The 26,770-nt window shown below is 50.5% G+C and overlaps 2 protein-coding genes across 2 annotated transcripts; one reads left to right on the top strand and one right to left on the bottom strand.

Moving 5' to 3' along the window:
* Positions 1 to 10,473: 10,473 nt before the first annotated feature.
* LOC101761509 (cell division control protein 6 homolog) lies at positions 10,474 to 14,418 on the bottom strand. The gene is made up of 16 exons (XM_004970568.3): positions 14,119 to 14,418; positions 13,915 to 14,014; positions 13,599 to 13,822; positions 13,432 to 13,506; positions 13,235 to 13,341; positions 13,042 to 13,148; positions 12,889 to 12,948; positions 12,723 to 12,796; positions 12,560 to 12,610; positions 12,391 to 12,440; positions 12,086 to 12,143; positions 11,600 to 11,689; positions 11,409 to 11,474; positions 11,227 to 11,322; positions 11,049 to 11,138; positions 10,474 to 10,958 (listed from the first exon to the last, which is right to left on the bottom strand). Exons 1-16 carry the CDS (start codon positions 14,293 to 14,295, stop codon positions 10,914 to 10,916), a joined length of 1,470 nt encoding a protein of 489 aa, XP_004970625.1. The 5' UTR covers positions 14,296 to 14,418; the 3' UTR covers positions 10,474 to 10,913.
* A 10,527-nt stretch (positions 14,419 to 24,945) lies between these two features.
* Positions 24,946 to 26,770, top strand: LOC101761122 (nematode resistance protein-like HSPRO1). The gene has a single exon (XM_004970567.2). The coding sequence runs from the start codon at positions 25,060 to 25,062 to the stop codon at positions 26,470 to 26,472; it is 1,413 nt and encodes a 470-aa protein (XP_004970624.1). The 5' UTR covers positions 24,946 to 25,059; the 3' UTR covers positions 26,473 to 26,770.

Genomic DNA, 26,770 nt, shown 5'->3' with positions numbered 1-26,770 from the left:
CGGGATTTGTCGCTTGGATGCGTCTTCTTTTAGGGCCCCGTGCGTAGGCGCTCACCGGCCAGCTGTACCCCTCCTTGTATTTTTCTGCAAATCCATTTTTTAAACGACAGCACCACAAAATGCTGAAGTCTTTTCGAATTTTTGGGTCAAATGATCCTGCAATCCTGCTAACAAACTCTAAGATGCTTGCTGTGCTAGCACTAGCGGACCAAGGATCGTTAGGCGTGATGATTGTGCACACGGCATATGCCCTGAAGATGCTGTAGTACTGTTTTGTCAGATGAACTCCCACCTGGTAGGCATGATCAAGAGTTGAACCACGACCCATTTGTACCTTAAACGCCTTTTAGTCGTTAAATACCGAGTGAAATACATGTGTTTACCTACCTAAGCACATGCAATTTAGCAACTAACCCCTCTCTAATGAACATGTATACCTGACGATAAAAATCATAAACCTGCCTACCTATCAATTGGCTAATAGCACTAGGCATAGCTGCGTAGGCTTAGTGTAGTGGAGACGAGATACACTAGTGAGCTGATCGATCCAACTCCAACCACGGAAAAAAGTATTGATCGCTTTGGCTAGTGGATGGGATCTGCGGCTAGTAAACTAGACAATAGCGATCGCCCAAGGGTGAGGCACCAGCTTCCGGCAGGCTAATCCGGCGTGGAATGATTACGCGGTGGACTTTTGGCTCCGCCGAGCCCGAAAGGGGGCGCCTTAACCTGCATGATTAAGCAACTGCTAATAAGCTCCCGGCCCCAATCATCATGTCATGTGCACACGGGTGGCCTGCGCTGTCCTTTTCCGCTTGGCAGTCGGCCGTATCCGTCGCGCAACAGTTCGCACCGAAAAGGGAAACCCATCAAAAAATGAGAATGACAATAAAGCCTTTAAATCCAAGAAATCCATGGGTTTCCAGCTGGTTTACATGAAGTGGATGGCCGGAAGGGTGCATGAATTATGAGGCGACACTGTTCTGAGCCGCCGTACAACTGTCTCGTCATGGACATGCAGCGCAGCGGTAGCCTCGCAGATTCGGCGCCGGCCCCTAGCAGAAGACTTTCTCGCTCCCTGCACACGGTACAGGCCACTGTGCGGCATTTAATCAACGCGTGCATGCGCGTCGGCCATCGGCTCGAGGGAGGCGATCGATAGCGTCCATGTGCCACGCCCGATACATGTTCATGGCAATTGGCATGGATGGATGCTTGGGCGGACGGCGGCGGCGACGACGACGAGCCGGGGCTGGCTGGCCACCGATTTCCCTTGGGACCCCGGGAACCTCAACGCGAGATCCGATAAAATGTGGTGCGGCGAATCCGATTTCGAACCACGCATCCGGAAAATTGTTTCCTACGTGACTCCCTAAGCCTTAGCTCCGACTTGGAAAACGTTCGTGGTGTGTGGTATCATAGTATAGCTCCCAAAGTCCAAGCTTAACTAATCGCGTGATTAACAGGTAATAGCCATGGTACTCATTAACCCGTCTTATAGCGCGCTGCATACGCTGTTGAAAGCAGAAACAAAATCTAAAACATTGCTGGAACTTTTTCTGTTTTGCTGGAACATGGATTGTAGCGTATTTGTTCATGTGAGGTTCATGAGTTTCATTCAAGCATGCAAATAATTCGTGTCTGCATTGCACAGTGCTCCGCAGCTATCTTGAAGAATAAACTAAGGCCACTTGCCCGAGGCATTGAACAAGCAGGAACGGCCTCTCGATTTGAAAAATGTCTCGCAGGTTAGGTGAGGAGTTCGTATGTGCAGCAAGGGAGCGTTTATGGTGAGATTACGAGAGTTGCATATACTAGAGCATTTGGGGCGGCCGGTTTCCGTGGATTCAGGGTGGTGCATGGCAGTAGGTGGCCAGAGAGATCACACTTGCTCAAATTTTAATCGGACGGTCAGATAACATAATGTACTCGACACGTGCGGTTGCTTCACGATTTCGGTGGATCTCATCTGCGTACGTACGTAAGACAGCAAAAATACGTGTGCGTAGTCTGCTTTTGAAGCTGACTCCTATCATCGTGAGTGGCTTCTGATTTGGGTGACTTCAAAAGCAGACTACGCACGCGTATTTTTGTTTTCTGGATTACGCATATAGTTTTTTGTTTTTTGGGAGCAACGAATGGCTACGCCACTTGACCAAAAAAAACAATAAATATGAGGAAAAAACTTTAATTTGCTCGCGTTCCAGGATGCACGTGGCGTTGTTCCTCGTTCCATTTGACCTAGATATAAGAAGTATTAATCCTTGCTGTGATTTTTTTTCTTTAATGCTGATTATATATTTTTAATACTCTACTGGTATTTCCGTTCTTGTAATGAAAATGGGGATGTAGATTTAAAAAAATACTCTATCTGTGTTTGAAATATGAATGACTATTTGAATCAGCAATTGCCTATTAACACATATTTTTTTATGACACGAAACTGACATTATAATATTCGAATTAAAACACTTACGACTATAATTTCGTATCACATAAACAAAATGTTAAATAAAGTAATTATCAGTTAAATGCATTGTCCTCACAAAATGGGGTTTTTAATTAGAAAACAGGGGAGTGAATTACGGGAACCTTCATTTGCCCAAAGAAAGGGCTAGAACTAGGGAGCAGCAAAGATCAGTTCCCGTTGCATCTTATGAACGTTGGAACAGATGTGCTAGTACAAGCAACTTGAATTTAATTTTAATCAGGAGTCAACAGAAGAATTGCCGGAATATATGTACAAGAGCCATCCGGTATAATTAAGTAATTAACTGATCAAGGCATTAATGAAATGCTCAGCACTGACGTAGTATTTTCATATTACGTGACCGCGGATTCCATGTTTCTTTGGAAATAATCAAGGAGAAGATCCATCAGTACTTCAGTAGATCGACCATTATCCCGTTGCCTGATTCATCCGTGATTGTATTTCTTGACCAGATTACTATTCCGTTGCAACCGAGCTGTACGTGCAGAGAGCATGCGGGCCACCGAGCAAGAGTTGACCTCCGCACGAGCGTCTGGGCTCACTAGCCGTTACAGAACAGCAGTTGACCACCACGGCTTCCATCGCATCAATCATAGCGAATCAACAGACCGAGATGTTTCGGGGAATCAAATAGTGTTCTCTTAAATTCTTTTCTCGCGCCTGACCGTGAATTTAACTATTTTTGTCAGAATTTTTCATGCATGCATGTCTATTGGCTAGTGCCCAGCAATGTTTTTTTCTTCTTTTTCTTGAACGAATCAGCACGAGATAGTGCCCATGGTACTGAGTAGAAGAGCATGTAGAGCATTATTCTGATTTTCTAAGAAAACCAGCACCTTGAATTTCATAAGGACTACCCGATTTCATAAGGACTAAACAATTTTAGATTTGTACTACCTCGCCACCTACGGTTTCGTGCAGACTAACGAACGAACGAACTACGGAAGTGTGCAAGCGGAGATGGATCGAGGCGAAGAGGCGGCGGCTTAAAATACCCGTCAAGCTAGCCAGAAGCTGGATCCTCGGGGGTAAACCGGCGACTGTTCATCGGTTTCCGACGCGGAACAGAGCAAACAGCTAGCGGCGCGCAGACCCCCACCGGTCCGGCATCCGCCCGCCCCCGACTCCCTTGGTCCTCACGAGTCGGCAAGACGAGGAGGATACGCACGCACGCACGCACACGCGGTTAGGGTAAGATCGCCTGCCCCGCGCGTCGGCCGCCGGCCCGGGCTCGCCGATGGCCCTGTGTCCGCGAGCCCCGCGCTCGCGATCTCCTCGGAAACGCGCGATCGAAGCGAGGCGGCACGTGCCGTCGTGCCGAGGCGAGGCGGCGACCTTCTCGTCCTCGGACGGGGCGTCGTCGCGCGCGCAGCCGGTGCCCGGTAGGAAGTCTTCGCCTTCACGTCGGGGGCATGCCCGGGCTGCGGCAACCCGACCCGAACGCAACTCCCCGCACGTCACCGTGTGTGGCGGCCAATCCCACGGCGCGGGGGCTGACGCAGCACCAGACGGTGTGTCGGATTATCGCTTCGGTACACGCCGACACGTGACGCTCGCCTTCAATTCCCGGACACGCACAACAGAACTGTTGTGTGTGCACAGCAGCATCTGTGAGTTGCTGCATCCCTTTCGAGTAAGCTTTCCTAACCGTTGGATCAGACCTCGATTGCTTTTTTTATTATTATCATGTGCCTCGTACGCCTAGTCACCTCATCATAAAAAAGAATGCACACGGTGAATGTGTACCGCTATAGTAAGCGTAGGTCCAATATATATAGATCGAAAAAATACAAGCTCAAAACCTCAAAAGTCAATGATCCCATACGGAGCTTTGCTACAATGCTATACTAGAATATGCCATAGCCTTTGTTTGCTGGCTGCACGGGCTACATGGGTGCCTGCATGCTTTACCACCGATGTCTGAAAATGAAACCAGCTATAGCCAATTGCTCTCGCCATTCCTGTAGCTAAACAAAAGGCCCAGAGGCTGGGGGTAGGGCAGTAGTATATCTCGGAACTAGCTTACCACTAGTGGGCAGCCAGACCAGACCAGACCAGGCTCGTACAAGACCCACCTAACTCCCAAAGAATCAGAAGCGGAACGGAATGTGTTTTCAAGACGTGGACTCGCTTGGAAAAAATTTCTCCGCGGTTTCTAGTACCCTTTTTCCCATGGGGGACGGGCGGACGGCACACCAACCTTTGGAGACCGATTGGACCTCAAGTTCCTCCAACATCAGACCAAACAATTTCCGGTTCCTTTCGGAACCGCGACGTTGTGCGCGCGTGCGTGAACACGATCTGACAAGCAAACAATGACGGCGGAAAAAACCATATGCTGATTGACAAGCGTAAAAGATCCCAATCACGATGAATTATGGTAGCATTATTGCAGCGCAAGCCACCCATTTTACATGATCGAGTGCCCACCCAACCAGAGATCGATCGCTTTGCTCCAGGGGTCCTGTCTCCTATGGCTGCCAGCAATCCTGCTAGAGATCTGCTCTGTTCTTTTGCCCTTTCCACCAGCCATGCGCTCCCAAGGAAAAGAGACTTCTGGAGCTGCCTAGATATCCTCCACACCCTGGGCCAAAGTCCAGCGCACACTTCACGCAAGCAGGGCGCAGGTCATGAGCTCTCTTCTTGCACGCACGGACGCACGGCACGGTGCGCCGGTGAGTGGCGCGCACCGACAAGACACCACCACATTTAACAACGGCGATATATGGCCATGCATGCCCGCTCGGTTCTTCGTCAAACAAACAAAGGCGCAGGCGGCCCCTCATGACCTGCGGGGCGGAGCGCACGCAGCGAGCCAATGACGGCGGGGACGCTGCTCCACCCACTTGCGGAGCTCCCGGCGGCAATGCCAATGCCAATGTCCGGCGAGGAGTACGCCACCCGCGCGCTCCACTACCGTCGCCTGTCCCCCTCTTGTCTGCCCCCGGGGGATCCCAATGCTTCCATGGTTTAGACCACGGATCATTGCCTGCACTATCCTCGCCGGACACGAACATGTCATCTCCACTGGCCTGGCCCTGGCCGGCCGCGCTGCCCACTGCCCACTGCCGCCATCCACACTACTCTATCCATCCATCTCCATCCGGCCGTCTGGTTCTCCGTGCCGTAGTGCCTGGTAGGGCATGCCGCTACGTCAAAGCAGTTGTAAAGCGATCGATCGATCGATCGATCGGTCAGTGGTTTTTGGTACGTGCGCGGTTGTAGTATACGCGCACACCCCGGCTCCTCCTCGGCTCCACAGTGCTGGGGGTTGGGGGTGTGGACGGGCCAGCCAGGTTGCACCAGTCCGGTGGCTGTACGAGCCTCGGGGCGCACCGGCGCAGCAAAACGGGGAGGACAGGATAGGCCAGTGCCAGTGGTGTAGTGCGTGGTTCGGTGCTTGCTCGCTGCGCCGGCGAGAATCCGGCGGCCGGCCAGCACCAGCGGCGCGCTGGGGCACGCGCGGCTGGTGCGTGTCGGCTCGTCTTTTCCGTCACGAAACGATAATGAGATCGATTATTCGATATCGGCTGCAGATGCGTTACATGTAACCATATCCGAAAATTAGTTTCCCACGAGGAATTTGTTTTGACTTGCAAGGTGCAGAATATATGTCGTCATCGAGAAAAATCTCCAAATATTCGGAAAAAAAGGAATTTCTCCGATAGTACTGACTCGCCTGATGTGGACGAACATGACGGTCTCCCCGGAGAAAAAGCTATACTGTTCGTGCACGAAATAAAATTGCCCAAAAGCGAGTGCACGTCTGTTAGCCTGCCGCCACGCCGCGCTAGCAATAGTGGTTATCATAGTATAACTTCCCGTATCCTCCAAGGTATCTGATGCCGCAGGGCTAGCTGATGGCCCTGATGGTGAAAAAAATATATGCCCACTGAAACGAACGCGTCGTCCAAAACTCCAAACTGAAACGACCGCTGTTGCGTCACCTCTGCTCCGCGCGGATGTCAAAAAGGGCTGGGCGCACGCCATGGCATCTGAACAAGCAAGCGGTAACAGGATTTGACTGAGGCGATGTGAAGAATCCTGCCATGGAAACCAACCCCCAGGAAGCAAGCGCTAATGGCAGAGGTGAAAGTGACGGTGACGGGGTGGGCAGTGTTTTTTAGAGGCTCGACTTTCAGGCTTTTGGGACTTGGTTTTCGTTTTGACAGCAACCAAATTCTGCTGGTATGTGATGTTAATTTGAGAGCTCCTGTCATCTCAGCCGCTAATGGAGAATGTTTCGAACTTTTGATGCAAGGAATTCTGTCTGTGGCCCCATATCTGCTCGACTGCTCTTTTGTGCGTCGGAGTACCTCTGAGCTGAGCTGGTGACAAGTTGGACTGGGCCGTCCTATCCCACTCACAATGTGGCCCATTTCCCGTGTTGGGAAATAATTGTGCAGTGCCCGCGACAGTTGCAGCGTCACCATACCCATCATGGATGCAGTAAAATGATTCACATGCGTGACCACATATGGCTTGTTCCGTTTGATCCGTTTCGTTTCAGACATCATCTTCAGGCTGTTTCGGTGGGGAGAAGATTCTGGCGCTGAAGATGTGTCGAGTTGCCCTGTTGGGGAGTCCGAATCTCCAGCTTCAAAGTGCACCCTGTCCAGAGAAAATGCATCTGGGGATCATGATGGCCGTCCAGAAATCTACTCCCTACTCAAACGTCACTAGCGAGTTTGGACGTTCATTGCTTCTCATGAAAACGGGTTTAATTGTGGACTGCTCAGAAAAGGACGAGTGATCAAACAAACAGCCAGCTACAGTCAAAGTTTGGTAAGATAGTTCTGAACCCAAAGAATTAGGCTAGATTGCCCTACCACCGGTGTAATCTATCATAGTGCTTTGGTCTCTAATGTCAATTAATCTACCAACAATAATCCCCTGTTTAATAAGAGCAACCAATAATTAATCACACCCGGAATCTTCTGGCTAACTGCCCCTACATAGTATAGTAATAGTGCCGGTGCTAATCAGGTTTGAACGCTATCTCAGACTCATCCGTGGACTGCACTGACTGACTTGACCAGCCAAGTGCGCACGGCACGAGAGCGTGAGCACTAAATTGCAGAGGCGCAAACAGTGAAACAGTTTCGCAGCTCAACAGAGACCTAGCCCACGGAGTGGTAGTACCACCAAGAGCAAGCGCCAAGGAAGAATTTTTTGCGGTTCTGGGTGTTTGGAGCATGGACATGGACTCCAGGGTTTCAGCGTCCTTTTTCCAGGTGCCCAATAATTGTGCCGGTGGAGAAACTGGAGACGAGGCAGGAGGAGCAGGGCAATGGATCTGTCCATGCCCCACGACTCGGCGATAAGCACGGCACTGATGATGAAAGGAGCTTGGAACTTGCAGGGTGATGGCTGCTCGGCGCCCGATTGCCCCCCTGGACCAAGCGTGTGCACATGTGGCGTTTGGCGCGAGCAACCGAGGCTGCTTGATCGGAGCTCTGATCGTCTGGATGGTCGCAATGTGCTCACAAAATATGAAGGGATGTGAATTGTACAACAGGAGCTTAAACAAGCGCCTCCTTGAATGGTGAGCTGGATTTTGGGACGTGTTTGCTTTCAGGGTACAGTTCTCGACAGGGGCAGCGCGTGTGGACAAACATTCGTGTGGCGCGGACGCCGACCCCTCGTGCCCTTCACGTGCGGGCCGCACCCGTTCCTCCTCCCGCTACAGTGACGGACGGGGCCATGATTGGGATCGGAGCTACATGATACATCGCGCCGATTTGCGCGAGCCCACCCCATCTTCGGTTCCCCGTCACGATTCCGGAAATGCTATCGCGAACTCGCTGCGGATTTGGTGCCCGATCCGTGAGATCGACGGGTGGCCTCGCCCTCGCTCGCCCTGGTCCCGAGCGGCGAGACCGAGAGACGCTGGCCACCACCGCATCCGCGCATGGGCTCCGTGCCGTGCGTGATCCCGGGTCGCCGCGACGAGGGCGACGCCACCTCCCCCACCCCTACCGACTAGCCTACTGGCTACTGCTACTACTAGTAGTAGTATCGACGGGGAACTTGGAATCCATGCCACTATTGCCCGCGAAAGCGAGTGTACGGGCAGCACGCAGGCGAGGCGAGCCAAGCGATCCGCAATCATGGGGCGCTGATAATTAAGGAGGATCGAGTCTGGCCATGATGGCCGTGGATTCTGCCGCTGAGCCATGCCAGTCTCGGTTGCTTGCCTGCCCGATCTCTCGATCTTCTCCTTTCGTTTGGGTTGGGAGTTGGGAGGACGTAAACAAAATTCAGAAAATCGTGTGCTTTTGAGTTTTCGTCGATCTTTCGTGCGCAAAAGTGAGGGAGGGCTATCATCATCTTTTGGCAAAGCAGGAACGTTAAGGTTTTTTGGAAACCTGGAAAAGTGGGACTCGTTCGAAAGCACCGGCTTGTCCTTTTGGAAAAGCGCCATGAATCCGCTTTGCTGAATTTCCCGATTCCTTCGGCTGCTTTTTTTCCCCTTCTCTTTTCTGCTAAGGATCGTTACTACAGTACTTCTTACAGTTCCGGACATGGCGTGCTGTTCAAGTCTGGTGGCACAGTGGAAGGGGTAACCTGGACGTGATCAGGATAACGGTGGCCGTCGTTTCCAATTGAAGGCGCCGTACCACGTTGAGACCGACTAGGCGGCATCGAATGGGGGGGAGGAGTGATCGATGATCTACGTGAGCTGTGAGGAGTGATCATGACGATGATGGGGATGCTGATGATGGTCTCGGCCAATCCAATTCCGATCCCCGGCGACGTGTGGTGGCGATGGTGGAGGTGGGCCTCGTTGGAACTTGCGATACTGCGTCCTGACATGGACCAGCGCTGCATCTGTTCCCCCTCCGTCCACACCTGCGCGTTTGATATGAGGCGTAAACTCGTCATGTTGGACGTTTCATCATTAGTAAATAGTTACTGTAGCATCACATTATCAAATCATGAACTAATTAGGCTTAGTAGATCCGTCTTGCGAATTAGACTCCATTTGTGCAATTAGTTTTGTAATTAGACTATATTTAATACTTCTAATTAATATCCAAACAGCTGTCATACAGTTGCTAAAGTTTAGTAAGGTATCAAAATACCCTTCGTAATACTCCCAACGCGGGTGTTCAGACGATGCCCTTCGCTAATCTTATCGTATCTTTTATTTACTGATGACGCTGCCTTCGACGGCAAGCAGTTTGCCTCCACGCAAAGAGACGGGGCTGCGTTCTGTCTGCCGACGAGAATAGGGTGCGGTAGTACGTTTGCTTGCTTCGATATACGGCATATTCCGTTACACGGTCAGGTGGGATTTTTACTTGTTGACCTGAATGTCACATCATGCTCGAACACACCTTTCAACTCTGGCGCACTGAAATTGAGCGGCGAATCTGTGCTGATTTCTTCCTCCTTCAGTTTGAGACTTTTGAGCAGAAGTATTGATGTTAAAGAGGCCCATGCAAGCTCAGTTAAATATATAGCCCAGTTTTCGTGGAGAAAGTTGGAAACCACGAAGTTGGTCTTGGGAAGTGCGATCGAAGAAGCCCAAACTAAAGAAAATTTATCCATGTTCTAACTACGGCCCATAATTTGGAGCCCAATCACTACAAATTAGCAGCGGGGAGTATAGGGGAGGCCCAATACGTTTCAAAACGTGTGCAGAGTAAACAAAGTTCCATCATTTTCGTCAAGCCACCTTTGTTACTCTACGATTACGACGGTCAGCAATGTACAAGCCAGAGACAGAAAAACATCGCGGATGAGATTGACTGATCAAATGCTCAACAGGACGAGATATTGAAATCAATTTGTAATGTACAACGGAGACGGGCCTATCTCTTGAGATTAGTTGCTTTTGTGCTTTATCTAGCATATTTGACATGCACCGAAATTTTCTTCTCCTATCTTATCGACCGACAGCACTTTATGCAGTTTACAACCTCAACAATAATGTCACTGAGTAAAATATGACAACAGTGCAATTGATTTGGCAAAGATACATAACATAATTCCAGCTTCTCATTATTGAATTCAATTTTCAACAATGTACCAATAAATGTTATTCATTTGCTAATGGTTAGTTACATCATCAATCGGTTTTGGAAGAACAAAAAATGGAGAAATAAAAACTACAGTCAACTATCTTTCGAAAGAATTGTGTCAGATAATACTATCATAACTCATCACATGTACACTTCTCTCCGAATTCCAAGAAAGAGTTTTCTCATAATTTCAAACGAGGACAGCTCGCTGAATGCAGTAAACTGCAGTTGCTGAGTGTATGACCAAAGGCATACGGTGCAGCCTGCTTGACTATCACTGGCATCCTTCAGCACGTCAAGGACTGGGCTAGAATGATGGGGTTGTATACTTGTATCAGTCAGGCACCTGAGTGTTGCACATCGAGGGTTGTAATTGTTGGTAACCATGAGTCTAGCTAGCATCTTGGCTGCTTCAGACATTTTTGAAAGAAACGATTTCCCTGTATCATTGAATGAACTAGTAAACAACCCAGAAGATCGAACACTTACTATGTTGCTAAATATATAGGATTAAGAACCTTTGTCCGCACCTTAAATGCAAAACCAATATCTGAAATGTCAATCTGAAGGGTTACTCTCCTAAGCTTATCTTCCTTGGATTGCCCTAGCTTCATGAATCCCTACAATGTAAAATCCATCAAACACTAAACATTTGGGTTGCCTTTCATTTCATTCCAATGCATCAAAAGATTGAGCATATCCGCATACCTGATCGCTCAAAACCATGCACATGTTAGAAAATTCAAGCATTCCAACTGCTGGGACTTGGGTTGATCTACAGATTTCAATGTATGATTTGTTGAGCTGAAAAAAAGATATGTATAGGTAGGTTAGAATAATACGAGATGAGGTGATCAAGTACATTCTTTCAAGATGGCATGAAGTGTTACCTCTCCTAGAGTAGTAGCCTTTTTCTTGCAATGCTGGAAAGTATTTGCCAGTGCACACAGTACCATCTGCCCAACATTTCATGGATAAGAACGAGGCACAGAAATGTGGCAGACTACAGTTAACGGAACAGGAGGGCAGAAGAAAAATGAGGAACAAAGCTCTAAAGGCTTCTAAAGAACTGCGACCTTACCTGTTGGTGTTGGGGAAGACACAGTATGCTATCTACTATTGGTGACTTGAATGCCTTTGACAAGGCTATATCCATATGGTCAAATGTCACCTGTAAATAAAAATGTTAGGCCTCCAAAACTAAAGATGACTCAGGCACTAAACAAAATCATGTCAACGGAAAATTTATTGTAGGATCTTTTGTACCATATAAGTAAATGTATACAGGTTATTTAGTAGAGGATAAAGAGACAATTAGCAACATTCAAGCCTAATGATGGCTGTAATTCAAATTGGTTTCAATTGAAGTACAAGACCAGACTTATGTAATTAATCATATAGATCACATACTTGGCCAATGACAATTTATGACAAAAGCTGGCACCTCAAATTAGATAGATTGTTATGCTTAGGAACTATGAATCTAGTTTTATGCAATACCTGCCTAGAAATCACTTGTCAATTTCCTGATGAACTACTGAAATATCTGGTGAGAAGCAAAACTTACAATTCCTAATTCTTGATCAGAATCTTGTAGCCTTGTTTCAAGAACCTCCACAGCACTCCTGGAATTCGCAAAAATAAAAATGTTATACTCTAATGGCTCACATTGCTGAGGCACGCAATCTTAAACAGTCATCATTGATATAACACATACAAAAAATTCTGAATTGGTTAGCACATGCATCAACAAGATTTAGAATTTCTTTTGTTTCATTAAAAAAATGAAGAGCCCAACATTTATGAGCTCTAGTACTGGAGCTATAGTTCGCGGAGAATATCATTGTTTCAACAAAAACAGAAGTGATTTACCTGCAAACACCTAGAGCTTTTCTCATGTCACCGGTGGCTGCTGCAACTTTCTGATAAATAACAATCACCAAATCATTATAAGATGAACATAGACAACAATGCTTAGCACAAGATTATGATTTCTGTCAATGAAACTACAGCACAATTGGTGCTAAATGAATGCACTTACTCTAGCACAAAACTCCAGGGCCAGTGGTTCAAAAACATCATACTCAAGAACCTGTATAAGTGGCATTAGAACATATGAAATAATGACCAGCAAGCAATTGAAAGTATAGTAATAAGAGATAGATGCATAGAAATCTGAATTGGCAACATGATAAGATATTTACCTTTAGTCTATGCTTAATTATGTCAGAAATTTGATCCTTGGAATAAGCACGGAAAGTTACAGCAAAAGGTTTGCCTGTCAATTAAAGTACCAAAGCCAAAGGAAAGTTAGTTTACTTCATAGCAGAAAATGCAGCATTAGACATTATCAGCAATGCTTATGCTTACAATTTAAGGATTCAAGCTTTGGAAGAAACCGATCTGCTAGGTCTATGGCATTCGCAATTCCTGAAAAGCATCACCATCAATCAGCAAAACCGTATTGTTTGGTCCATAGGCATATACAGCTACTAGTGGGTGTAAGTATCCTTCAAACTTCACCTATTAGTATGCATCTTGAATATGGGCAAGTCGTAAGCATGAAAAGGTCATGTAGCACAGCCCTGTCTCTAGTTATTAAGTAGTCCATCTCATCCACGATGACCAACCTGGCATTAGTAGCATGGAATTCAGATAACAGGACCAAGACAGCAAGAAAACCCCAATTGTCACAATGGATACAAGCAGTTATTACATCATTCTTCTTGGAGCTGATTCCTCGTTGGAAAACATGCTCTGAAGTTGCTGAAGTGGTGACAGTTTGCTGCTTCCCTTCTTACGGTTCTGAAATTGTCCCAGTATCTGCATCAAAAGTCACTTAGAAACTACAATTTTTGGTTGAATTGGACAGGCACAAATAGATCGAGTCTATAACTGGATAGCAGTTAATACCTTGCTAAAAATCTCGGATGTGTTTGCTAGGTTTGTACAATTGATTGCTAGCGAATCGGGTGTCTCCATTCCCATCTGCATTCACACAAAATTAACACAGCAAATCAATACAAGAGCACTCAAAAACTGGAAACTGCAGTGGAACATGAGATGTTGTCAAAGCCTACCTCATCTGCCCAACGCCCCAAGCTTTCCTTGACCTTGTTAACAGATAGTGTCTTCCCTGTGCCGGGGCACCCGCAGATATACAGGCTCCCAGCCTTCTCCTGCTCGATGCAAGCCTTACAGAACTCAAACACGCGCCTCTGCTCATTGTCCCGGCAAACTAATTCACACGACGGCACCGTCGCCACGTGCAGCGCCTCCTTGACAGCCCTCATCTGCGCGGGATCTGCGTGGCACGACCAATTCGTTGTCAGGCCCCAACACAAAAGCAACTAAGTGAAAACATTGGCTGGCTAAAATGGAAATCGAGAGGCTTGCCTCGGGGATTCCACTTGGGCTTCTCAGCCGCGACAAGGTCCCCGTAGAGCCGCTTCCTCGAGGACTTGGGCGACGCCGACAGCAGCTTCGGCGTGCAGGCCTGCAAGATCGAGCAGTTGGTGTGCATTGCAAAGGGGAACGGATGGAAGGAAGCAACGGCCGCGCAGATCCGCATCGGAGACCAAGTAGAGCAGTGGATCTTACCGTTCCGGCGCCGGCGTGCGGGGATCGGTGAGGGGAAGTGTGCCGCGACGCTTTCGGCGACTCGCCGGCGCGGCCTGGCGTCAGCCGACGCTTGACGCTGCGAGGCGTGCTCGCAGCGGCAGGGGAGGGGGTGGCGGCGGGGGACGCGCTCGCCGTGGCGCTGCGGAGAGTCGGCATTGCTGCTTGGAGGGACGGGAGATTGGCGGTTACTTGGAAGATGTGGGGGAATTGACGAATTGGGGAGGGCTCGTGGATGTGGATGGCGGGGAAGGGGAGACGGAGACGGGTGGGGAAGAAAAGGGCGGGGCGTGGAGAGGCGCGACCGCGCGCAGAGCGCGAAAGGGTTTTCGGCTTCGCGCGGGAACGCGAGATCACGAACGTGGGCTCTGGCCTCTGCCCTCTGGGACCGGGGTAGGTGGCTCTTTGAAAATTGTATGCGCGGCAGCGCGCGGGTGTGTGGACTGCCAGGGAGCTGTGGTATGAGCGGTTGCATGAGACATGAGAGCAACTGAGCGACTGCCGATGGGCGTCGAAGTGTTTGCGTGTAAAATGTCATTTATACGCATGTACATGGTAAACGCAGAATATGCGTGTAGTTTAGGTCTAATTGCTGAATTAAATACTAAATATGTGTAGATGATTAACTTGGTCAAAAAGTGTAAACAGTGAAATTAAGGTCATGTTCGGGAGAGTGTGCTCAAATGTCGTCATGGACTAAAATTTAGTCCCCTCAAATGAATGGGCTAAAATTTAGCAGCTGGGGTGTTTGGGAGGGAGGTTAAAGTTTAGCACTTTGGTTATCAAAAGACTCTTTTACCCCCTCTCCTTTATCCTCAACTTCTTCCCTCTGCTTTGCTCCCTCTGCCAAACCCGACCACCGGCACGCTCTGCTCCCTCGGCTTCACGCACGGCCACCGCCAAGGCCAGGAGCTGGCTCCTCCGGCCCGCCTCCGACGGCAACGCCTCCTCCTCCGACAAGAAGCAGAGCTTCTCGCCCCCTGACGCCGCCGACCCTGCCGACGAAGCGGCGCAAGGGCATCCGACGACGGCGGTGGTAGCGGGGCCAGCAAGGCTCGGATCCGGCGGCGCGATGGACGGCCCCCGTCGGATCCGGTAGAGAGGAGGGGTGTAACAGCTGCCATTTGAAGCATTACAATAACTTGAGAAATTAGAAGCAATTCCAAAAGAAAAAGAAAAGAAATTGGCAAAAAATTCAAATTCGGCCAAATTCGACCGAAATTTGAATTTCAAATTTGAAATTCAGAAAAATTTGTCAAACATGTGGAATATAAGTGTAAGAGTGTTTAGGACTGAAGGATCAAAAATTTGGAACTAAGCTAGTGCTAAATCTCTCAGAAGAATCAAAGAAAGAAAAAGAAGAACCGAAGTTTACTGTTCATCGTCCGAAAACAGCAGTCCAGGAAAAACAGCAGCAGAGTCCGTTTTCAAAATTGATTTCTGGAGAATTTTTCAACTAAGTGCACCAGAACAACTACACTATACTGCACTATGAACCTTGGACTACAATATTCATGTGTTGTTGGTCAGGAACAATGAAGGGAAGGAAGTCAAACTCCAGCCCAAAGTCAGCACAAAATCACAAGTTAACTGAAACTCTGAAAATGCCTAAGTCTGAAACCGACAGTATAAGGTCGACTTTGAATCCAAATTCAGAGCAATGTGGATCAAAAAAGGTAGGCATTCATGAGCAAAATGGAACTTTGGGACATTGTAGAACACATTTAGGAAGAAGTTGGATTGGAAAAACAAGATTTAGGCCACTGAATTGGGTTAACAAGTGAGATCGACACCACTGTCGATAACTGACGAACTGAATGTCAGTTTCAGTGAATTTCAGAGGAAACCGAGCAACAAATCCAAATTCAATCCTATTTGATGTTTATCTCGAGCCGAAGCTAAAATAAAAGATGACGGGCTTGAGATTATCTTCAACTTCTGTTAAAGCACGGGAGGCCGTCGGATTGAAGATCGACCACGACTTGATTCTGAAGGTCACGGGCGGTGACAGAGCCTCCAGACGTGTCGCCGCCGCCGTCGTCGGTCGACCGCCAGAGCGACTAGCTAGGCCACCTCCTCACCACGCAAGCCTACGGGTAGGCCACGGTGTCGTCCATGCGCGGGGTTAAACGCTTGAATACTTACTGCTCCCGCGCCGCCGTTTCACCATCTCCCTTTTTACCGCCGCCCGCTCTCCTCTGTCAAAGCACCGCCGCCGAGCAAATTCCACCGCCACCCCGCAGCTCTCGTCGATTCCTCTCGCCCACTTCCCCACAGACACCCAGCTACACCCCAGGCTAGTTGTTATCCACCATCCATGCCGGAGTAGCCGTGCTCACCGCCGCTTCTGTCCGCCGCCGTCGTGCCGCCCGCTCACGGTGAGAACCACCTTGCGCTGCTTCTCTTCTGACTTGAGTAGTCGCACTCGAGTCTCTAGTGTCCTAGGATGGAGTAGAGGTAGTTGTTTGAGTCGGTTGAGCTGTTGTCGTGAGTAGCCACGGCCGGCCGAGGGAGTCGCCGCCCGTCGCCGTGGAGGGGATGGCTCCGGCCATCTCCCGGGAAGCTGCTGCCGCGCACGGGGTCGTATAGGTGTAGGAGTGGTGTTACGACCCAGTCCCGCCGCCGGGAGAGCGCCGGCCGGCGAGCCGCGCCGCCTCCTGTCACGGGTGTGTTTTGGCGGGAGGTAGGAGAAGGCGCTGGGTGCTCGGGCCCGCGCGTCAGAGGAGAAAGGGGAGGAAGGAGGCAGGCCAGAGCCACGCGGTCGGTTGCTGGGCCGCAACCTTGAGGCCCAGTGACGCGCGCGCGCGAGTCGGCCGGAAAAAGAAAAAGGGCCGAAGGCCCAGTGGGAGCCGGCCGGTTTCGCGGGGGAAAAAGAAAAGAAAAAAAAAGGCCGTTGGGCCGGTGTGGGCCGCAGGAGGAAGAAGAAAAAGAAAATCGGCCCACGGAGCCCGTCGGGAGGAAGAAAAGGCCGGCGGGTAAAAGGAATAGGGAAAGGTGGGGTCCGCACCGTGGGGCCCAATGTTCGTGAGAAAGGGTAGAGAGTGGGTGAGTAAGAAAAGTTTTCTGGGTTATTTTCGGGAGAAATTAGATTTCCTTTAGCAAAATAATTCGTTTAAATTCGTTTTACACCATTTTTATCACAGAAATTTGTAGGAGTATCCAAAATTAGTGAAACCAATTTTGTTAGGCTTGTTTTATTTTCCTTTATGCATTAAAATTTTTACACCCTAGGAAAATAATAAAAATTTGGTTATTTATTTAATGCCTTCCTTTTAAGGTAATTAAATAAATACTTGATATTTATAAAATGTATAAAATATGAATAACACTTTATTAATCACAAATAATTCTTAACACATAGGAAATTAGATTTTCAAGTTAGAAAATAATTACCACTTTTTCTAAAATTAAAAGAAAAAGCTATAAGGAGGGTTAAATAAGAAAAATAAAAGTGTAGGTTAATCTTTTTAGATTTTTGTGTGTTGGCTTGCAACTTTATCATGATAAGTCGTATAGTCCTTGTTGGCTTGCAACTTTATCATGAAGGAAAGTTGTATAGTCTGTTATTCAAAAAGTTTGCATTCTAACCCCTGCATGTATTATGCCGTAGATCCCGAAGCACCGGAAGAAGATTATTGGGAATTCTCAGAGGGACCTTCGGAATCTGAAGAAGTGTTTGAGTTTGTTCCCTGTGAAGCAAATCCGTCAGCTTCTACTAATCTTTTTAACGAACAAGGCAAGCCCCGGTGCATTTATACCTATCTATTTTGGAGTCGTTATTTCATGTGACTAGTTATAGGTTATTTGCTTATTGCATGCACTAGGTCTAGGAGTTGATTGAAACCTATTCTTGGGTGTGATCATGCCTTGATTTATGGACATCTTTGCCACTTGTTCAAACCTTAGAAACTACCCAAGTCTAGAATTGCTTACTTGCTTACATGCTTGGTTTACCAACCTTAAGGAAAACTCTTAAGTCATACATGTTGCTTATGAAGGATAACTTGGAAAATTGAAAGCGGACAGAAGCTAGAGATGTAGTTCTGTCTGCTAGATTAATTTGGTTAAGGCCCGATTCGTGTCTTCACTTTTGATCAAGTGATAAGCCTCTGATTGCTTACTGGGTATGGGACCAGTAAAGCCCAGTAGATTAGTAAATTCTATGATCAGGAATGCTTCGTACCCGCGCTTGACGTGCTGGAGATTGGCAGGGGTGTAGCCTGAAACTCACATGGAGATCGGGCCAGACGTGGGGTCCCATGTGGGGGTGCATCCCTGGGTCCGGGTAGTCGTATTCCTAATCATTGACTTTGCTAATCGAGAGGTTGTTAGATACGACCTGGACAGTCGTATAATGCTGGTGATCAGGGTACTCTCCTGCAGGATGTAATTAGATCCGGATCGCCGCAATTCTCGGTTATGAATGCGCTTGATCACTGTTGAGCATCGTAGTATTAATTCATGCAATATATAATCTCCTGTTATCGATAAATGTATGATTTAACAACTATGGTTGCTTTTACTTCTGTTATCATTTAGAATGGTTAGGTAATGACTTAACTCAATTAAAAGATAAAACTAAGGCCTTACTCGTAGTAAGCTTTTCGGCAAAATTTGTGTCAACCAAGCACACCCAAAAGCTGGCACGCATTCCAAAGAAAACTATTATATTGGTTAGTCGGGTAAGACTTGCTGAGTACCCCGTACTCAGGGTTTTCCCCTTGTGGTTATCTTTCAGAAGCTCCACAGGAGGCTACCGAGGAGGAGACCCCGAAGCCCTAGGGTATTGACCTGAGTCTCACAATACCCTAGAGAAAAGTTTATCTACGCATCTTCTCCTGAACTATTTATGTTTAATCTTAGAACTTGGCTAACACTGCACCCCTAAGTTTGTTTCAACTTATGTCCTGTAATAACTCGTACCTCTTAATTATGTATGTAAAAATGTAATGTTTGTTGATATTATCCCATCGCGGATATTATCCTGATGTATGGTTATGAGACACGCCGTGGAGCCTTCGAGGAGTCCTAGGGACACTCGACGGACTACCGGACTTATGCTGTTTTAAGTGCGTTTCGGATAGTTGCCGTTCCGACGGCGATTAGGCGCACTTAAACCAGCTTAAGTTGGGCGGTTCCACCACAAGGGGGTTGCGGAGGGGCCGGGCGGCGGCGGCGGCGTGGCCAGGCGGAGCCAGTGGGATCGGCGCAGCAGACGGGGTCGGCCGGAGGGCATCGAAGGCGGCGCGGCCGGCGGAGGCGAGGTGAGGTTGGGCGTAGGCGGGCACGGACTCGACCCACCCATCGACGCGCCCAGCGTCGACGGTCCCGCGGGATCCGGCCGGAGGCAGAGGCCGCGGAGGTGGAGGCGGCGGTGGCGGAGCCGACGAGGCGAGGCGGCGGCAGCTGGCCTTCGGCGAGGCGAGTCGGAGGCGGTGGCGGCGGGCGAAGGAGGCAAGGCACCGAGATGGTGAGGTGCCAGGCGGCGTCCTCGGTGTCGGCGCGGAGGCGGTGGCGGGGCCGGTCGGGCTCGGATCCGGCCACAACGGCGGTGGCGGGGTCAGGCGGAGGCGAGACGAGGCAGAGCGGGGTGCACGGCGGAGGCGAGGCGCCGTGGTGCCCCTCGCAGGGAGAGAGAGAGTGAGGGGAGGAGGCGGCAGGGCCGGCCGGAGGCGGAGGCGGTGGGGTGCCGTGCGGCGGGATCTGGCGGGTAGGAGTGAGAGGGAGGAGAGAGAGAGGGGCAAGGGGAGGAATTTTGGACAAGGGGATCACTTTTAGCCCCTTTAGTCCATTTTAGCACCTCTTGGAGGGGCTAATGGATTATGGGTGGCTAAAATTTAGCCCCTCCATTTTAGTCCTCCTGTTTGGTATGGAGAGGCTAAAATCTGACTAAAATGGGGGGCTAAAGTTTAGCCCCCCTTTCAAACACCCCCTAAACAAGAATTAGATGTGTTTACATACGCACGTTTAGACTATCGTATAGGCAATGAGAAACATGTTTCAGTGGGATAATTGGGCCCTAACGGGAGAATATTGGGCCACAAGTAAATGTTGGAGAAAAATTGCAAGTCTAGAGTAGTAAGTATATAGCTATTATATGTTATTTGAGAATGTTATGTCATATTGTGTTATGTGTATGCGTCAAGGTCTGTGCTGACGGGAACTACGACCCAGCTCGATTCACCCCCACGCCGATGCCACATATGAACCATAGCCGGCTTACCCTGGCCCTGCGCCGATGAAGGGAGAACGGATCACCGCTATTGAAACTTGGTAGGTGGAAGCCATCGTCGGCTTGTCTTTTTAGCTGCTAAGAAAATAAACCGTTTACATTACCTCATGGTATTAAAAATATCTACGTGGTGTGTATGTGATCATATACACCCATTCAATGTTAGATCAAATTGATATAATCATATAAATTATCATATGATGACTGTACTTCATGAACTTCTATATGTCGAGTGCCGAGACGTCGGGCCTGTTCGGCTGGACTTATAAGCCGGCTGAAAAGCTGAAACAACTGGTTTATTGTGAGAAAAAAATACTGTTCGGTGGCCGATAAACCGGCTGATAAGATGAAGCCAATGCTAGCATGTTTTCGCGCGGTTCTGGTCCAGCACAGCACGTTGCCGCTGTTGAGTCAGAGCCGGATTTACCCACGCGAGTCGCTGTCAGTCTGTTGTCACTTCACCTGGTTCTCACAGGCTGGGCCGCGTACGGTCCCTGGCGAGCCGGCCCGCGTGGCGCCCATGTGGCCGACGGGCCATCGGGCCCTCTGCAGCACAGCAACCACGGTCCACTTGCCAGAGACGACGGACGACTTGGCGCCTTGGTTTCATCTCCTTCTCCTGACTCCTTCCTGGCGGTGGTGATCCAATCTCGCGATCCGCCGATCCCCACCCCAGTCCCCGGCGCACGTGAAGGCGCGTCCGGTGGGGAAGGGAACGGAGAGGGTCAGGCAGCGCACGTCCACCTAAGCCCAGCTGCCGTCGTCGGCCCGGCCGGCCACGGCGCCACGCCGTGCCGTGCCGCCTAACTCACATCACGCACCGACTGGATAAACTTGCTGCTGCGCCCGACTGCCCGAGCACAGCGTTGCCGCCGTCCCCGCCCGCCCAGTCCGCCACTGTGGCGGACTAGCTCGTGGGGGCGTCATGGGATGCCTCCCCTTCCCGCCCAGAACACGTCGCTCTCGATCGAGACCTGGCGCGAGTTCCGTTCCGCCGGAGGTTGAACCGGTCCGACCCGCTGCCCATCCGCTTTTGCAGCGACGGCGACGTCCGGCGTTTGCGTGGAAGCCTCTACCCCGTTCGTCTAGAAACAAATCCCGGCGGCGAGGGGTTGTTCGGATACGGTCGACGGCTCTTACCGTTCTCCGCACGCGATCGGGGCGCGGAATGAGGATGGGAGCGAGCCCGGACGGTCAGCTGCTTACCTAGCTCTAGCGTGCTGGCTCTTATCCGAAACTTTGGATGAGATGAGAAGAGATGTGGCCGCCATAATCTTGGTTTCGCATCCGTCGATATGGACTCGCACGCGCGTCCGCGTCCACCGGCCGGGGATGTCACGCCACGCACTCACGGATCGGCGCGTGCCCACTGACGCACGGAGGATCATGGCCGTCGCCGAATGCTCGCGACGTGATTGGCGGAAGCGACACCAAGTGCCGGGATTCTCGTACCGGGCGGGTAATGTTAGGCTGCGATAATGCACGTGCTTGATCGTGCTGATTTGGCGGGAGTGATGTACCTCTACTGGGGCCTGATGATGGTGCCAAGCACCAGTTTGTTTTGCCTAAGACACTGGCCAGCTCGCATGCATGATGGGTTAGTTGATAGGGAACCGCAAGAGGGAGATCAGAGGCTAGAGTCCGAGGCTCTCAGGACAACCGTGCATGTGTCGCGTACGCGTCCATAGCTCCATCGCACTAACACTAGTGGTGGCCTACGATCCCGTGACTTACATGCCTTGTGTTCTGATATGAATATGTTCCGGGAGAGAGCCAGAAGCAAAGCATCCTTCTGAATTCTGGCTTCCTCGCTTCGGTAATCTGAGGCAGGGATCGGATCCGTCATCCGGGCGAGCGGTTGAGAGGCGATCGCGTTCGAAGTCATCGCTGAGGCTGAGCTCTCCGCTGCCGCGCCGATCAACTACTGTTCGATGACTTCGATCGGTCGGTCCGTCGTCGGCGGTGGACGTCGTATTATATCCCGCGGTGTTCTGGCGGGTAACTTAATTAAGCAGGTTATCTGCCGACCTGCACCCGCTTGCATCACCTCGCTTGCCGCCTTAACGACGTCATTTTCAGCTAAACTGTTTCCTGCCTGTACTGTGCCACCTCATCATGGATATACACTTAGGGGGTGTTTGGACACGAGGTGTTAAACTTTAGCAGGATCATATCGAATATTCGTATGCTAATTAGAAGAACTAAACATGAGCTAATTATAAAACTAATTGCACAGATAGAGTCTAATTCGCGAGATGAATCTATCAAAGCTAATTAGTCCATCATTAGCAAATGGTTACTATAGTACCACATTGTCAAATCATGGACTAATTAGACTTAATAGATTCGTCTCGTGAATTAGACTCCATCTGTGCAATTAGTTTTATAATTAGACTATATTTAATACTTCTAATTAGTATCAAACATCCGATGTGATAGGTATAAGTTTAGCAGGGGTATCCCGCGGTGGGAACCGATTACCCTTATTTTATCACTTTGTTCTTGTACCATCTATTAAAGGAAAAGGATATGAACGCCAGTTGCAGTCGCTGGTCAGCTTAAAAAACCCAACTTGTACACCTCTCATAGTTATCGCGATCAACCAAGTTGTGGCTGAGGCAGGTACGCAGCACAGGTCTCGCTGGTCCAAGGGGTTATACTAGGTCAGAGCGAAGAGGCGAGGGAATTACGTGCAGGGTTGACAGGTTAAGGGATAAGCACCGAGACTAATGGCTGCGCTGCGCAGTTACACCACCTTCCCTCCTAAACGTCGACAGCCTTCCCGTTTGCTTCCGCGGACCGGAACGAGGTTGGGAGCAGACTCACCTGCCGCGGCCGCCGCCGTCAAAGTTCGGCAGCGCTGCGCAGACGGTCTCTCGCGCGGGTGCAGACGTGCAGTGGCCAATGGATACGCGGAACGCAGTGTTGGAGGCTTTGGAGCCTTTTGGCTGGTCCAAGATTTCGAGCAGTTCCACGCCCTACGATTGCCCTACGCGGTGACCGGTGACTCGGAGACAAGCGGGAACGTTCCGAGTCAAGTGGCGAGCAGAGCCGATTGGAACAGTGAATTCGGTCCAGCAGCCGGAGATGGCCAAATGCCCGAATGGGTTGGTGCATGCCGTATCAGCAGCATTGCCACGTCCCTCTGAATTTTCGGCTGACCTGCACTAAGGTCTAAGCCACTACGTGCTGATACAGAATTAGGTCCCGTTTGGATACCCCATGCTAAAGTTTAGCATCTGGCACATCAGATGTTTGGATGCTAATTAGAAGTATTAAATATGGACTAATTAAAAAACTAATTGCACAGATGGAGTGTAATTCGCGAGACGAATCTATTAAGTCTAATTAGTCCATGATTTGACAATGTGGTGCTACAATAACCATTTGCTAATGATGAATTAATTAAGTTTAATAGATTCGTCTCACGAATTAGCACAGGGTTCTACAATTAGTTTTATAATTAGCTCATATTTAGTCCTCCTAATTAGCATCCGAACATACAATGTGACACTGCTAAAGTTTAGCACCTAGTATCCAAATACCCCCTTAAGATCACCACGTCCTCCACAAACTGTGAGTACGACAAGAAGAAAACTAATTAAGCAATTTTCAAACACTTTTAAAAGCCTTGACCAGAACGTCTAGTGGTGGTAAAGAAGCAAGAACGAAACGCAAAGTCAACCAGCAAAAATCCGGCAAGAAATTGCCGGCCTCTTTATGCGAGTTACAGTCACAGTCCAGCTAGTTCCAGTCCCACCCGCAAAATCAAATTAACGCCCTCACGGCATTGCCGACCAAAGTTACATTAGACGCCAGCACGTAAATGAGAAGAAACTCCACCTTTCTCGCGTCGAAATTGCCTGCAAGCGAAGATGAGTAAGGAGTTTTATACTCGATATCATTCGCACATACGAATAAAAAATGCTTAATAAGAAAAGGATAATGCTGGAGTGTTCGGGGAACCTTGTGCCTGCCGGCCTAGGATGGAAATGGATGACGCCGGATGGAGACGGCCGCGTTGTTCCTTCCATAGAATACAGCGGCGGCGTGCGCGGGCCGAACACGAGAAAACATCGTGACCCGGGCGGCAGAACTCATCATCTCGTGTGGGAATGATTTCTGACTTTCTAGTTAGCTCATAGAATATTTTCTCATATTTTAATAGGAGGAAGGGAAAAGCTATCTCTTATCAAGAGATAGTCTCGTACATACATTATCAAGATTACGTGGGGATGACGTGTGAGGTTATTCATATTATGAGCTATGTGCTAAAGGTAGATCATTGAAAAGTTGATCTCTTGCTTATAACTATTGGATAACTATTGGAGTATTGGAGGAGGAGTAAGCTCGGAAACCCTTTCCGCCCTAATTTATTGCCTTCCAGCGTGCCCCACCCCAGCCCACGCTGGCACGCGCGCCCACCCGCGGTTTCCCGGACCCCTCCGTTTTCAAACCCACGCCGAGGCGCGGGTCCACACGCCAGGCCACTCTGGCACGCTCCTCCTCGGACTCGGCTTCCCCGTCGAACTCACCCGATCGAGCACGCACGCGCTATAAAACACGCCTCGCCTTCTCATTCTCGAGTTCAAACTCGAAACCATAAGCAAAAGCCGATCAGAGCTTCAGTCCTGTAGATAGAAGAAAAGGAATTTGAAAAGCAAACGTTGGAGAGTTCAACTGGAGCCGGAATGGCGACGCCCAAGCTGTCCCCGGTCTCGCCGGTGCGGCGGGACGACAAGCCGTGCGCGCAGTCACCGTCGTCGTCGTCGTCGGCTGTCCTGAGGGTGCAGGACGCGTCCGCGGCGGAGGCGTACGAGCAGTACCTGCGCCTGCCGGAGCTGTCGGCGCTGTGGAAGCCCAGGTGCTTCCCGGATTGGGCGGGCGAGGGCCTCGTCAAGCCGGCGCTGCAGGCGCTCGAGATCACCTTCCGCTTCGCGTCCCTCGCGCTCTCCGACCCGCGCGGCTACGCCAGCCGCCGCGAGCTCGCGCGCCGGCTCGAGTCCCTCGCGGCGCGGGAGGTCGAGCTGGTGGCCGCGCTCTGCGAGGGCGACCGGAGCGCGCCGCTCGCCGAGCTGACCGCCTCCGGGGGCGTGCTCCCGCGGGAGCGCAGCGGGTCGGAGGTCTGGCAGCTGCCCGGGAGCGCCGCCGCCGTGGTGTGCCAGGCCAGCGAGGCCAGCCTGCTCCCGCGCCTCGCGGCATGGGACAAGTCCGAGGCGCTCGCCGCCCGGATCATGTACGCCGTTGAGGGCCAGATGCAGGGCTGCGCCTTCACGCTCGGCCTCGGCGAGCCCAACCTCGCCGGCAAGCCGGTGCTCGAGTACGACCGCGTCGTGCGCCCGCACGACCTGCACGCGCTCAAGCCCAAGCCTGCGCCGGAGCCCAGGTCCGGCTATCGCAACCGGGAGAACGAGACGCTCGTCACCATGTACCAGATACTCGAGTCCTGGCTGTGCGCGGCGTCCCAGCTCCTCGCCCGCCTGAACGAACGGATCGAAGCCAAGGACTGGGAGGCGGCGGCGAGCGACTGCTGGATCCTGGAGCGCGTGTGGAAGCTGCTCGCCGACGTCGAGGACCTCCACCTGCTGATGGACCCCGACGACTTCCTGCGGCTCAAGAGCCAGCTCGCGGTTCGGGCGGCTCCGGGGTCCGAAGCGTCGTTCTGCTTCAGGTCCAGGGCGCTACTGCACGTCGCGAACACCACCAGAGACCTCAAGAAGCGTGTGCCCTGGGTGCTCGGCGTCGAGGTGGACCCCAACGGCGGCCCGCGGGTGCAGGAGGCGGCCATGAGGCTCTACCACAGCCGGAGGCGCGGCGAGGGCGAGGAGGCAGGCAAGGTGGAGCTGCTCCAGGCATTCCAGGCCGTGGAGGCAGCCGTGAGGAGGTTCTTCTTCGCGTACCGGCAGCTGGTGGCGGCGGTGATGGGCACGGCGGAGGCGTCGGGCAACCGGGCGCTGTTCGTGCCGGCGGAGGGGATGGACCCGCTCGCGCAGATGTTCCTCGAGCCGCCATACTACCCCAGCCTGGACGCGGCCAAGACGTTCTTGGCGGACTACTGGGCTCAGCAGATGGCGGGGGTCTCTGCTCAGTCCCAGCAAAGCTGAAACGACGAGATGGCGCGGCTGGACAGAGTGACCGGATCGCAGTTTTGCAGGCCCGAATGCTTCCTAATTTCGGTGGTGTGATAGAGTGTGGTTCATTTCATATATAGGGATTGTGTACTACGTGTAGCACCAGATTCTCTTATCTTTGTGCCCTGCGTTGTGTTGTCTTGTACCGAGAGAGATTGATTCAGTTAGATGCCATTTGTAACTCTAGGCAAGCATTTCAATTGAAATCGTGTATATATCGCACTTTGTAAATACGTTTTAGATAGTTTCAGGAATTGACTGAGAGATTGAC

Source organism: Setaria italica, chromosome V (genome assembly GCF_000263155.2).
Source record: "Setaria italica strain Yugu1 chromosome V, Setaria_italica_v2.0, whole genome shotgun sequence".
Classification (NCBI taxonomy): domain Eukaryota; kingdom Viridiplantae; phylum Streptophyta; class Magnoliopsida; order Poales; family Poaceae; genus Setaria; species Setaria italica.
Note: the sequence above shows the minus strand (reverse complement) of the source record. Positions and strands in the feature narration are given on the sequence as shown.

Bases quoted from the DNA above. Each gene is read 5' to 3' on its own strand.
- LOC101761509 (XM_004970568.3), bottom strand. From the start codon at position 14,295: ATGCCGACTCTCCGCAGCGCCACGGCGAGCGCGTCCCCCGCCGCCACC. The intron at 12,441-12,559 runs GTAAGTGCATTC...GTTATTTATCAG, and splicing joins CCCTGGAGTTTTGTGCTAGA to AAAGTTGCAGCAGCCACCGG. The intron at 10,959-11,048 runs GTGCGGACAAAG...TCAATGATACAG, and splicing joins ATATTGGTTTTGCATTTAAG to GGAAATCGTTTCTTTCAAAA.
- LOC101761122 (XM_004970567.2), top strand. From the start codon at position 25,060: ATGGCGACGCCCAAGCTGTCCCCGGTCTCGCCGGTGCGGCGGGACGAC.